Source organism: Neophocaena asiaeorientalis, unplaced genomic scaffold (assembly GCF_003031525.2).
Source record: "Neophocaena asiaeorientalis asiaeorientalis breed wild unplaced genomic scaffold, Neophocaena_asiaeorientalis_V1.1 scaffold371, whole genome shotgun sequence".
NCBI classification, from domain to species: Eukaryota; Metazoa; Chordata; class Mammalia; order Artiodactyla; family Phocoenidae; genus Neophocaena; species Neophocaena asiaeorientalis.
In genome coordinates, this window is record NW_020172369.1 from 5,513,576 (window position 1) to 5,528,187 (window position 14,612).

Below are 14,612 nucleotides of genomic sequence, written 5' to 3' on the forward strand. Positions count from 1 at the left end.
AAATCTTTATATATTGTCCTCTCAACAGCTGTTGGGACATGTGTCAAGAAGGCTGTCTTTTGCATGTCTTTCACTAAGACTCTAAAACAGAACTAATTATGCGTGGAAAATTAGTATTTTCTTATTGCCAAACTGATTCTACTGGAAAAAAGAAAAAACATTCAGAAGGTAGTATTAATAGCACGTAAGGCACCATGCAACTATGGAGCCTATTTTTTATTCACTTTAATTAACTGAATAGATTTCCTGTAGTCCATTTTTAAATTTCCCTTAGTTCAAAATTCACTTAGGACATAGACTAAGATCTGAAGGACCTCTAATTTTCTTATCTAACTATATAGTTAGATCCAATAACTGAATCTCCTACACCAGCTTCCAAACATTGGTCTGTGATGACTTGTAGTGAAAAAGAAAAAAGCTCAAGTAACAATTTTTTCCATAAAGATAAACATGATTTTCTAAGTTTCAACTGTGCTCATTTTGGTGTCAAGATATCCTTCATGAGATATTTACACAAAATTTTATCAACATTCTAAGCAAAACAAAAAGTTGATAACTACAATGGTCAAAACAAATTACAACAAAAAAATCCACCTTGAAATAGAATTTTTTGGTCAATACTGCCTTAGCCAAAATGCTTCTCAGGTAATCTTTCATTTTATTTAGGACATCTCCAGTGGTGAGGGGGTGGGGGTTGGTTTTTTCCTGGAGTAATCCCACTTCTTTTTTTTTTTTTTTTTTTTTTTTTTTTTTTGCAGTACGCGGGCCTCTCACTGTTGTGGCCTCTCCCGTTGCGGAGCACAGGCTCCGGACGCGCAGGCTCAGCGGCCATGGCTCACGGGCCCAGACACTCCGCTGCACGTGGGATCTTCCCGGACCAGGGCACGAACCCGTGTCCCCTGCATCGGCAGGCGGACTCTCAACCACTGCGCCACCAGGGAAGCCCCCACTGCATCTTTATTTATTAAAAACTGCTTTTTAACCTTGAGCACTCTGAGCAGTTCCAATCCTAATCCCTTGGAACCGTAGAGAGTCTATCTATATAAACCATTAGAATATATCTAATTCTGCCACATGATAGTTCTTTTAAAAGTTTAAAGATACTAAGAATTATATGCAATACAGTCATCCCATCCAGTAATTCACTGTTTTCCAAACTAAATCAAAACTCATTTCTTTAATAATTAAAAGTCTGGATATCTAGTTATTCTATGATTTCCTTTGGGCTATTACTAATACCACCACCACAAAAACCTTTTAAAAGTATGTTTTTTCTGTATTATTAAAAAGTTTCAAAGGCTTGAAATTTATATATTTACTTATAATCCATTAATCCACTAGTATGCAGCAAATATGAGATGAAGTAGTTCACCTTTGCTTTTCAACCCATTTCCAAAAGTATGTACATTTCAGGAGGAATATTTCAATGTTTTCTACAACCTGTAGAGAATTCCAAAAAAGTAATAAAGATGAAGGACAATATGCGGATTACAAATCACTGCTATTAATTAAAGCAGCTCTCCAAGCATTACTAGGAGGTAGTTTGGGTCTTTTATGCACTTCACATAAAAAGAGACAAACCAAAAAACCCTTAATATTCTGCAATTCAAACTTGTAAACCTTAAGTCCAGAGGTATCTGAATTATACATGTCAAATTTTACAAAGGTGTTCCCCGACCCCAATTAGTCTAAATTAGTATATGTTAAAAGCAAAGAAATCTGAATTAAATGTCAGAGTCAACAAAATTCACAAAGCCAGAAGCAGTTCAGTGCTCACAAGTTTATATTTTTAGGTTTGATAAAGATTCTTGTGTATTTTCTAAATACACAGACAAAACAGTTGTGGAAGTTTACATACATGTCTTAGGACACTTATACTGGGTAGGTAAATTACATTAAAAAATTGGTCTTCGTAAAAGATCTTCCCAAAGAGCTTTTACAAACAGCAGGCAGAAGAAAGTGTTCTTTTATGTTTACAGTGTTTAAAATGCTGATTCTCCCATTTCATAATGGCCTCAACCATCCCTCTCCTGAACCCAAAATTTTGTTCTCAATAGCCAGCATATTCCAAACTTTAAGTACCCAATGTCATAAAATTCAGAGCTAGAAAACATCTTTTAAAGTGTGCTTATCCCTAATACGTTTTAAACTACCTTGAACGGTTCAACTTCACTTGAAAAGTAGGGATACAGCAAGAAAAAAAAAAAAACCTTTCCATTTAAAATCCTAAAGTGACTAAGAAAAAACACCTGTTAGTTCTAAGCATGTATATTATGTACCATAGTTAAGTTTAAGGATCCGGGTGACTGAACGGCACAAAAACTGGGGTTCACATCTAGTTCTTCAGTTAAAAATCATCCTTTTAAAAATGAAAATGCTATAGCCAATTAACAGCATGTGCTACACTGAGGTTGGGTATCTTGTTTATAATCATGTGATACAACAACTGCTGTACTACGAGGAAAAAGTATTAAGGATATTTGGGGGAGGAAGGATTAGACATTCAAATTGCTAACATAGCTGTTTCACAGGGAAAAGATGTCTCCACAGACAGACCCCTTTACAAGAGCTAAAATCCTACAAAAGTTGGGGCAATAGAGCCCCCTAAAAAGAGCATGGGCTTCAGAATCAGACCTGGTCCAAATCCAGCTCTACCACTTAGTAACTGTGTTACATGAGTCAAATTAAATTAAGCAAATTTCAATGGAGCCTTTCCTCTTCTACAAAATGGAGACAATAGCACCTACTTATAGGGAATTTGATAAGATAATGTAAAGCGCATGGCATGTGCAGGCACTAAAAAAAATGCTAGCTTTTGGAATTATTCAGAAAAATAACTTTTTCATCCTATGTTAACATCCTAAAAACATAAATAAAACATTGGTTTTAAATTTTATGATTTTTAAGACCCATCTTCCATCACACTTTCCCCTATTATACTACTCCAGTCATCTTCAGGCCTTTTACAGCACATTGTATTACTACAAATTTCTAAGCCCCAATCTTTTCATTCCCTATTTTCTCCCTATTCTCCACCCCTTTCCCCACTTCTTTTCGTCTTGGTTTTCCATGTATTATTAAACAACTAAGATGTGTCATGCCCCTACTATGCACCAGGCAGTGTTCTAAGCGCTTTACATGAATTAACTCCTTCATCTCACTCTTCCTTCATCAGAATGGCTCTACCAAAACCAGCTCATGTTTTCCCCTCAAATTTCAAAGCTACGCATTACTGTTCAGTTTCCCCTTCCTATAATGTTTTTTTTTTTAGCTCTTAATTGCTATGGTGTTAAAATTTAGCAAAATATCTAGTGAATATGAATAATGAGGGCCAATAACAATGAAAAATCAGGGACCGTATGAAGTAACTGTCTCTGAGACTCGTAAGAAAGAATACATGATCTTGATTTATGAGGGTCTGTTACTACAAAATGAATAGGAAATGAACAGTTCATACTCTTCCTCTTCATTAAATAAAAGCTCTAAAATATTTTTCATTTAAAATATAAGTTACAAGAGAAAAATTCAGCAAATGCGTAACACATAATTCCGCCAGGGCTCCACAGACAAAATTTTGAGTGTTCCATTGTTACCTCTCTGAGACCAATCGTAAGTTCTTAGTATCTATCAACTTCCTGAAATTGTACTGTAAGTCAGAAAAAGAATATACTTAAAAAAATAGAAACATCCAGTAGTATACCTTAGTACTAAACTATTTTTTTTAAAAAGATCTGGAAGGGAAAAGGCAGTCCCCTCGAGATCATGAAACAAAATAAGTTAGGCAGTCAGCAAGTAGAAAAATCTGTCAATTCTGTTTCTGGTAAAATGTTTACTTTAAAGACGAAATTTTTATATAGGCTGAGGCTAATATATTCAAGAGTATAAACATTTTTCCTTTGGATTACCTTTCTAAAAACAAACTCTTAAAGTATATTTCAGTTGACTAAAAATATAGCCAAATCTGTCACAACACAACATAAAAGGTAATGGACAATAATTATAGAATATTTTAAATTAACAGTAACAAGCCATCTACATCAAACCTTGTTTCCAACTAAAACCAAAACAAAAGCACAACAATCCCGTAGTGTACCAAGAGTGTATTTCAATTTACTGTATGCAATCTAACAAAAATTTGGTCATAATTTACCAGATATACATAAATGATTTAAGTAGTAAAAGAAAATTCAGTTTAAAGAGAGTAAGTTCATATCTTAAGGAAAAGTAAAAGTACATTAAGAATGTAAAGCCAAGTCCAGTTTCTATGCAATAAGTGAACTGTAGTTCACTTAAGTGAATCTAATAAAGCAGACTTAGGTGATTTTTAGATATATATCTTTTCTCTTTAATATATATTTATATATAGACAGATCTACCAATTGTAAACTATGGTTTATTTTAAAGGAGAGGGATAAATGGGATGAAAGAAATCTTTATACTATACTTACATATTCACAAAGCAGAACATTTTACGTTTAAAATACTTTTCCATTCATAGTATCTTTGCCCAACTAACGTCTACTTTGGACCCAACCAGAATTACATTTTACTCATTTGTCTAGAACATTGAGAAAAAGATGTACTCTTCAGTCTTAAACAAAAGTCAAACCAAAACTACTCATGTCGGTTTTTCAGTTTTGTAGAAACTATGATAAAGTTTAGGTGACAAATGATGCATCTGACCACGTAACTGTACTGTATCTTTCTTTGATTTATCCAAGCAGAAGCATCAGTGTCTAACATTAAACCATTTTTCTACTGAAATCAGAGACAGTAAGAAAGCCTGTCTCTTAAAAAACCTATCATCTTTTCAACTTTGATGGGATGGAGCACCAAAAGGATTATGTCTGCCAAAGTGTACTTTGCAATTTTCTCCACAAGACTAGCATAATTTAGTTACCTGATATAAAATAGGAAAATATACTCAATTTCTATTTAAAAGAAAGCTGAAAATATGATATCCCTCAATCTTATATAATATACAATATGTTCCTGATAAATGCTGTGCATGTTAATATCAATTAGGTGAAATGCTGCTGTGAGTCAATCAGCTAATTCATCTGTCATCAGGCTAAACAAGTCTGGCAATTTCAACTTAACACATCACCCCCTTGTACCCTGAAGAATTTAGTTAACAGAATAAAAATTGTAAAGCCTCTCAATGCTTTATTTGTAAGATTTTTGCAGATTGTTGAATCATGGTGACTACTAGAAAGACTATATATATATATATATATATATATATATATATCAAGATGTAGTGACTTCGAGGAAATGAAAAATAAATTAAATTATCTATCATAATTTCAAACACTGAATACCCCAGTAAGTATGAAACAAAAGAGAATGCACTTTTTGTGTTAATTTTAATGATAAAAAGGGCACAGGAGTAAAAACCTGATATTTCACTTATATTGCATAACAAGCTAACCAAAACTGGACATGAAGGATAAATTATAAAACAAATCATTTTATCTGTGACTTTTCTTTCGATTAGATTTGTCTTTTCAAATAGGACTGAGGTATAGTACACTGGCAAAAATAAAAAGAAGCAAACAAGAGTAGTGCCAAAGTAACAGATACCCAAAACCGAATGCCTTGTCAGAAAACGTCATACAGTAACCATTTATCAGATTAGAGCAGCAGGAGCAAGTTACTTCTAAATCATAATCATTTTAGTGGTGTTTGTCAACCTCACCATGGTACTTCGCAACATCATTCTTCATTCGTAAAGTAGTATAATTCATGTCAAAAAGGAAAAGGGGAATGGAGGAAGTCAGTTAGTTCATTCCAATAAATTACCTCTCCAGTTCTTACAAACATGCCCATCAGCACAAAATTGAGGAATAACAGCTAAGACTAGAAGAGACTTGGTTTAAGTTATGAAGCAAATTAAAATGGAAAATACAGAAAAGTAGAACCAATGGGGTTGAAAAGGCCCCTCACTGAACATCTGTATTAAAAAAAATAAAATTAATAAAAATAAAACTAGAAACAAAACTCTACTAGTACAAACTAGCCTGAGTGGTTTGATGGACAGAGTAATTAGGTCAGCTGTCACTGCACTCTTAATAATGGGTTTTCTTAATTCATGTCAAAGTGGCACATGAATGGAAGCTTTTTTAAGAACAGGTACTATATTTCCATAGGACCCAAATAGTTACTGTATATCCTATAAATAAAAAATATTTTTACTTTGATAACTGACTGAAGATGTGTGGACTCCATGTAATCCAACCACAAGGTTGTCTGCTGTACAGTCCTGTGCAAATATAAAAAAAAAATTTTTTTGCTATAAGGCTTTGACCCTACAGTTTTCACAGCAACATAACTACCATCCAGCATGTACCATATTTTGCAAGCCTTCAAGTTCAACAGTTCAAATTGTTGATTCATATTATGTCCAAATGCAGCATCCTTGAGGAGTATAGTAGGTCAGTTAGTCATCTAGAGACATACAAACATCTCCGGACTCATCCCATCGAGATGCATCATTCTGATCTTCTCCATCATCAGCCAGCTCTTCATCAGCTTCTCCACCTCCATTCCCCTCATATTCTTCATCCCGAGGGAAATCTGTATCCTGTCCCTGATCTACACCTTCTTGCCCTCCTGGTTGTGATTTATCTGCACAGTCTACACAAACACCATAGCGTCGAGATCCATGTCTTATTCCAACACTGGCTGCTAACATGAAGATCTTCTTACACACCATACATTTGTATTTTTTATCCTTTTTATGCACCTAATTGAAGGGGGAAAAATCCAATGTAAGGATAGTACAGACAATATAATACATTTGAACCATTCAAATTAAACCTCTCATTTAACAATGAGTAAATACATCATCTTTCTGTATGAAGTTCAGTACTGGTTCATAAATCACATTCACTGCTTAAAGCAATTTATTTAATAATCTACCTTCCTTAAATTTGCAGGTAATAGTGTTAAAATATCTTAAGCTTCACTGACACAAATACAGTTTATCTCAAAGATCATTTACATTTAAAGTTACTTACCAGGGAATGTCTTTTTACATGTTCTCTGCGAGTAAACAGTTTCCCACAAATATCACAGCTAAATGATCTGACTCCCGTATGAATGAGCAAATGCCTTTTTAGTGTTCGTCTGTATTTGGCTACATAGCTACAATGAGGGCATTTTAACTTGTTCATGATTAGAGATGATTCACCTTTGAGAATTAAAAAACAAAAAAAAGCACTTATTATATATTAAACAGAAAATTTGCTATCAAAAGCTTGTCTATTCCTGAGAACAGGGATCATTATAGGGCTACTACTATCTGAGTTTTTTAGAACCCAGAATGTGGAAGCTTTTAATTGATAAGAAGTATTAAGAATTCTATAGATGTTTGACTAATACTTGCCATTTTCCCAAGTTTCTTGTTTTGGCCAAGATTCAGGCAATAATCCATACTTGAAATCGTTAGAAGCACCTGGTAGCAATCCATACTTGAAATCGCTTGAAGCACCTGGTAGCAATCCATACTTGAAATCGCTTGAAGGGCCAGGCATCAGACCGTACTTGAAATCATGTGAAGGACCTAAAACAATTGAAAAGTGATCCTGATGTAATGATGGTAATTAAGATCTGTCTCTTATGAGAATTTAAAAAATCTATATTTTATGATAGAACAGCGTAATATAAAATAGCTGAATTAAAAACTATATTTTAGTCTAAAACTGAGATGGCCTCATACCTTATTATCCCAATTTATAATATCCTGGTTGGCAGGCTATTAGAATAGAAAACAAACTAAAGTTTAAAATACAATTCAACCACAGAAAAAAAAATCAGTAAAATAAAAATACTATTTAATGGTATGTGGAGCCCACATGAAACTACCCTTTTAATAGCTGCTGTTTCTAACTATACTATCACTTAAGACCAGTAGCAGCTGTGGAATGGGAAACCCAGCTGTGGAATGGGATCGTCTCCTATCAGTAGAGAAGAAATGGGCTAAGGATGAAGAATATAAATATAGGGTAATTACAAATGTAAAGTTCTCGTATTATTAGACCCTTGTTTGTTGTTTCAGATGCACTGGTGCAAGGTAACGGGGAATCTGGGGGTTCATCAACACCTCTCTAATGTCATCCTTAAATAAATAAAAGTCTGGAAAGTAGACTCAATGAGCCTTAGGGAATTTGTGCCTGGGGATCTTCAGATAAGCTAAAGTAGGAATCATCTCCTCTGCATTTAATTCCATCTTGAATATGTATGTAATTCCTCGGATCCAGGAATCCTCTGGCAATGTGAAGATATCCAGAATCCCCCATAACTACTGCCATCCTATTCCAATCGACCATCAACTGCCGCCTCTGGATTATCTTCAATAGCCATCTGCTTGTCTCCCAGCTCACACTGCTGCCTTCCTACAGCTTATTCTAAACACAGCAATCAGAGATTCTTTCAAAACTTCAAATCAGAGCAAGTACTAACCATCTTACTCATAGTACAAGCCAAAGACTTCCAATATACTACAAAGCCTTACCTGATCTAGCCCTTGTTTCCAAACCACCCCCTTGGTTACTCTATTCCAATCATACTGGCCTCTGTGCTGTTCCACCATGATAAATTGGCTCCCACTTTAAGGCCTGTGCACTTACTCCTTCCCCTGCCTAGAACACTACTTTCTAGGATATATGCACAGCACACTCGTGCAGCAATTTAATAATTTTCCTCCCATATACACGATTTTATAAAACAATGCTTGCCAAATGAGTTTTCTAAGAGTTCAATTTCCTGTATCTACTTGCCAGATACACTGCCTCTTTTAAAAATTAAAAGAACTTAAGATTTCCCTCTTAAGGAAAAATTGAAAGTATCAATACCCAACAATACAAAAAGGTCTTAAGATATTTAAAAATTGCAATTCATTACTACTATTGTAAATTGTTTTGTACTTGGAATGCCTTCACCCACTTTTTTCTTAATTTAGGAAAGCCCTCTGAATCCATAATTATATAATTTAACTGTAATACTGCTTGGGGTAAAGTTTCAGAATCCTAAAGTGAGACACCATATTTATGTGTGTGTGACAGAGATAAGGTTGGGAGTAGTAGCCTGTGAAAGTCCATCAATTTTCAGTTTCACATTTCTACATAAAGTTTGAGTTTTATGATTCATAGCTCTTGTCCAAATCAGTACAAAACAAAATAAGCTCTAAGAGCAAGGACTGTGCCTGTTACTCACCTCAGTATTTCTAATGTCCAAAACATACACCATTCAATTATTTGTTGAATAAATGTATCTAGCAAAGTGCTAACATGTACTATTTTTTACTTGCTCAAAAAACTTGGAAAACTAACCTCATAAATCATGTTAGATATGCTAATATCCAACAAAATATTATTCACTGCATAAGAATAAAGAGAGCAGCCTTAAAACAAGTGATGAATTGATAACTCAAGATTCAGAATTGAAGATTTTTAACACTTGAAATGTTTCTCTAGACCTACAGTAAGATACAATAAAAAGCATCCATGGTCCAGGCAAGAAAACCATATCTGGAATACAAAATGGTAATTCAAATTAAGAAAGCCTCATCTCAAACTTCTTTCATCTCTCCAGATTCTTATAACCAGTACAAATTACTTTTAGGAAGTATAAGAGCAACTTGAACCAAGGTATTGCGCCTTTGAGTGGGAGGGAGAAAAGGGATACTTTGGAGTTAGGGGATGCAGAAAATTAAGATACAATTGTTACAAATAAAGAACAGGAGACTTCAAAAACAAAAGAAAGCCACAAGCCAAACAAACCAAAATTTATATACCCAGAATTGGCAGTACCAACTGACTAGTATCACGGCAGTACCCACCCACCCAAGAAAATTGTGCCAAAGCATTTAGAAAACAAATATACAGTAAAAGTAAACACACAAACAGCAAACTTCAGCTAACTGTTTTGGATTGCAAAGGACACATTTAATGTTCAAACAATCTGATAAAACACCCATTTGAAAACTGAAAAAGGTATTTCCTTTGCAATTCATAAAACTGAAGGATCATTAAGGTTATTCAGTTCTATAATTGTGCTTACTGTTTAATAATCTTCTGGGTACATTATTCCATAATGGCAAAGTAAGAAGAAAGCACTTTTTTTTTTATGTCAAAACCGTAACACAGGGGCTTCCCTGGTGGCGCAGTGGTTGGGAGTCCACCTGGCGATGCAGGGGACATGGGTTCATGCCCCCGTCTGGGAGGATCCCGCATGCCGCGGAGCGGCTGGGCCTGCGCATTCAGAGCCTGTGTTCTGCAGCGGGAGAGGCCACAGCGGTGAGAGGCCCGCGTACCGCAAAAAAAAAAACAAAACAAAAAAAAACAAAAACAAAAACGTAACACAAGGGATCTCAGTTGCAAAAATACTTTTTTTTTTTTGGCTGCACCGTGCAACTTGCAGGACATCTTAGTTCCCCGACCAGGGATTAAACCCATGCCCCCTGCAGCAGAAGCACAGAATCCTAACCACTGGACCGCCAGGGAATTCCCCAAAATACTCATTAATGGATTAGAATGTCCCCTAAAGAGAAAGGACTCTAAATCAAGGATTTGCTTTTTGAGAATGAAATGAATTACAGGGACCATCCTCCACTGAATATGTTTATGTGCACAACTTTAAATGTTACATCTGCATTCACATGCCAAACTAAATACACCCATGCTTGAACCAGACTTCTAAAACAAGAAAGCAAGTGCGATAGAGTACTCTTGGCACTATTAGTGATTTTCTGTACAAGAGACAAGTGTTCAAAATTCAATGCATCTAATCTGTAAACTGCTAACTTCAAAAGCTTTGTAAATTCTTTTCAACAGTTAGGAGAAAACCACCTTAAGGCAGTTTCTTCAGAATTATGGCTTCATTTTGGTCCATGCACACTGTATATTCGAAAGCCCCGGAGAGTTTTCTGTAAAAGCACAGTTGTCCCGGTCCCCATCAATTGTTTATAAAGATTTCCAAAGCTACAGAAACTGAATCACTGAATATCCCATATCCCTTTATGTATCTTCAACAAATGTTAGTTTTGTCACATGTGCTTTCGCTCTATGTATACATATACATACCTTTGTGTACTATTTGAAAACAACTTGTATGCTTCATCACTTCACCCCTAAACACAGCATGCATCTTTTAGAACTTCCTCCTATATAAACCATAGTGCCTTTATCACATCCAAGAATTTTAAAAATTGTTAAGACTATCATTTAACCCAGACTACATATTCACCTTTCCAACTATCCCCCAAATGCCTCTTCATTGTTTTCTTTTTTGGATCAATGATATAATAAAAGATTGACATAATGCTAAATGCATTTAAGTTGGTCTCATTGGTCTCCTTCGACCTAGCAGTTCCTCTGCTTGTCTTTCTTCGCATTAACATTTTAGAATCTGGACGTGCTGGATTTGGAGAGATTTGTCTTTTTTTCTCCTCATGATTAAAGTCGAGTAAAACATTCTGGCAAGTATACTATAAGACATAGGTGATGGTGCCAGCTAGTGTATCATACCAGGAGGCATACTAAATTTAATCACTTGACTATGATCATGTTCATCAGATCTCTTTATTGTAGAGGTATCTTTTCTCCTTTGGGAATAAAAGTAACCTGTGGTATGATAGTGAGACCACACGAAAATGCTATTACAGCAAAATGCTATTACAACAAAACTGTAAAATGCTATTACAACAAACGTACAACAAAATGCTATTACAACAAACTTATCCCAGTCATCATGGGATAAGCCCATCAATGGTGGCTTACTATCCAATGATGACCTTGAATTATTTCCCATGGACATTGAAAAATAGGTGTTTTTCCAATTCTGTCATTCTTCTATGTTTATTAGCTTGGAATTCTTCTGTTAAGAAAGCTTTCTCCCTTTTTAATTTATCTATATTATTCTTTGGAATATTCATGGATTCTTTGTATTCATGTGCACTTCCCCCAAAGTAGTTGTTATAAATATCACTATTTAGAATTAACGTTTTCTATAGTCATCAACAACCACACTATTATTTTACATCAAAGCTAATTAAAATACATTAGTCAACCATTCTGATAGTTACCATTCTTATTCCATCTATACACTAACAGAAAGCCACAAGCCACAAGTTTTAACAACTCTAAATAAATGACTCCCTCAAACAAACAAGAAATATGTATCCATTTGTATTTACCAGGCTTCTAAATTCTACAATCAACATAGCTGCAGAAGACTGAAAGTGTTTATACCTAATACTTTCCTTTAAGGAAAAGAAACTGCAGTAGGTCCTTAATAAACACATACACGAATACCTCCCAATCTTCAAATCCTCTTAAAGGTACTCCTGCTAAAATTCTATTGTACCTACCAGCATCACCTCCATCTTGACTGGAGCCGGCTTCAGCCAATAAATTTGTATTCACATTCCTATCACAATCTGGCCCTGAGAGTAGAGCACCATCCAGATCTGAAAAGGAGATACAGAATAATCCGTTATTTACAACCACACAATAGCCATCACCCAGAACACCACTCTCTTCTTGGAATTGTTTCTTACGCAGACTAAACAGAGGATATCTGCAAGTACTGAATAGCTACTATGTGCTTAACGCTACAAGGCACAAAAGCATACATAAGACATGCTTTTCAACCACAGGAACAAGTGCACACTCCACAGGAACACCAGCACACTGGATTAAGAATGAGCTTTAGAGCCTGGCTCCATTTGTACAAGCATGTGCCTCAGTTTCCTCATATGCATCTACCTGTATCATAGATTTGATAAAGAAATTTAATTAGTTAATGCAAGCCAAGTGTTACAATTATGGTGTCTGATACCCAAAAGATAGCTGCTACTGCTAGTATTAAGCACTAGATGTATAAGACATTGTTTCTGTACTGGTTCAGAAGTGGAAAAAACCAATTAATACTAGATTAGTAAAGGAAGACTTCAGAGAAGAGGTAATTCCTAAGAGTTAATCTTGAAATATGGAAAAGCAGCATAAAGGGCATACTAATGAGATAGTACTTTTGGTTCCAATCTGTTATTTCCCTTGAATCTGTTCCATCTCTTCTTTTTCTCTACCGCTGCCTTAATCCAGGCACTCATCATTATTCTCCTGGATTAGTTAGAGAATTACTTCAACAGTTTCTTGGTCTCCTTGCTGCAAAAATACAGTCAGTGCTCACTCTTCATTTCCCACAACATTGCCAGAAAGATCTTTTGACAACATAAAACATGTTGCTCCTTTACGTAAAATCAATTCACCAGTTTTTAGGATAATCTTCAAACTTTTTAATTTAGAATACAAGGTCCTAATATTCAGGTTTCTATTTATGAATCTAGCATCATCCCACTGGTACTATCTACTCCTCAAATTGAAGTCTCAGAAGACATTTTTCAAATGCCACTTTTAATAGGCAATCTCTCCTCTACCTCCCATTCAAGACTCATCTTTGGTGTCACCATCCTATACTACCAAGAATTCAAGATGGAGACTGAAGTATGCGTTACTTTCACTTCATTCAATAAATACTGAGTACCTTGGAGGTCACCTGGTGATCTTAGAGTGGTACTGGTGGATCAGCTGGCAAGTAGAAAGAGTGAGAGTGAATGGAAGACGAATTAGAGATACAGTACAGACAATCTGAGAAATGTGGCTGTTAAAGGGCAAGAGTGAGATATAGGGTAAGAGTTTGGGTTTTTTTTTAAGATGGAATAAACAAACATGTTTAAATACTAAAAGGAATAAGTCACCAAGAAAGGGAGAAGACACTGAAGAAATACTGCAAAAAGAAGGAATTATCACTTTTCTAAGATTCCTAAGGAGCCTGGGATCCAGAAGCATTAAGACAATCAGTATATACAGAGAGAAGTTTGAAGACAGGCACTTAAAGACTAAATGTCTACTGGCTTTTATTTTCTCTGTAACTTAGAATAGCAGAACGTGAGGTTACTGCCTACAGTAAATGGGTTGGAAGTCAGAAGGAACAGTAAATAGACACAAACTCCTTTCCTGTTCCTTGAGAGCAGGGATACTATCTAGATTTTATTTTCCCAGTATTTATCATAATGCATGACAAATAAAAGGCTTTTCAACAAATGTTGTTAAATGTTGGCTTGAGTAGTCTGCCCTCTGCAACCTGTGTTACTAATTTAGACTTATGAAGAATAATTTCTCCGGAGTTCCCTGGCAGTCCAATAGTTAGGATCCAGCAATTTCACTGCCATGGCTTGGGTTTAATCTCTGGTCAGTGAACTAAGATCCTGAAAGCCACGTGGCACGGCAAAAAAAAAAAAAAAATTCTCAGTTTTCTGGTATATAATAACACTAAAACACTGAATAACTGAAAATTAATTAATTGAAATTTAGTGGCTTTGCTTTCCTAAGAAAAGTTAAATGTATTTCAATAATCAAAAAGTAAAATTTAAATCATTATTTAAAAAATGTTCCTTTTCCCAGCATCTTTTGAAAAAAGTCATTATTCTAAAGTGTACAGTCTGTTCTGAGGGCACTTCTTAAATTCTGCCAAGCAGATTTGTAAATACAGGGTGTTTCTATTTATGTAATATTCTATAGTGATTTGTTCAAGACTTTCAAGTATTAGGA

The 14,612-nt window shown here is 35.1% G+C and overlaps 1 protein-coding gene across 1 annotated transcript in view; it reads right to left on the reverse strand.

Annotated features, from left to right (window-relative positions):
• Positions 1 to 5,349: 5,349 nt before the first annotated feature.
• The window catches only part of ZBTB10 (zinc finger and BTB domain containing 10), a 30,133-nt gene continuing 20,870 nt past the window's right edge, over positions 5,350 to 14,612 (reverse strand). Inside the window, exons 3-6 of the mRNA XM_024731815.1 lie at positions 12,371 to 12,469; positions 7,388 to 7,564; positions 7,020 to 7,192; positions 5,350 to 6,745 (exon numbers count right to left, since the gene is read on the reverse strand). Of these exons, the coding sequence (XP_024587583.1) occupies positions 6,440 to 6,745; positions 7,020 to 7,192; positions 7,388 to 7,564; positions 12,371 to 12,469 (755 nt within the window). The 3' untranslated portion in view covers positions 5,350 to 6,439. The remainder of the gene's footprint in view (positions 6,746 to 7,019; positions 7,193 to 7,387; positions 7,565 to 12,370; positions 12,470 to 14,612) is intronic.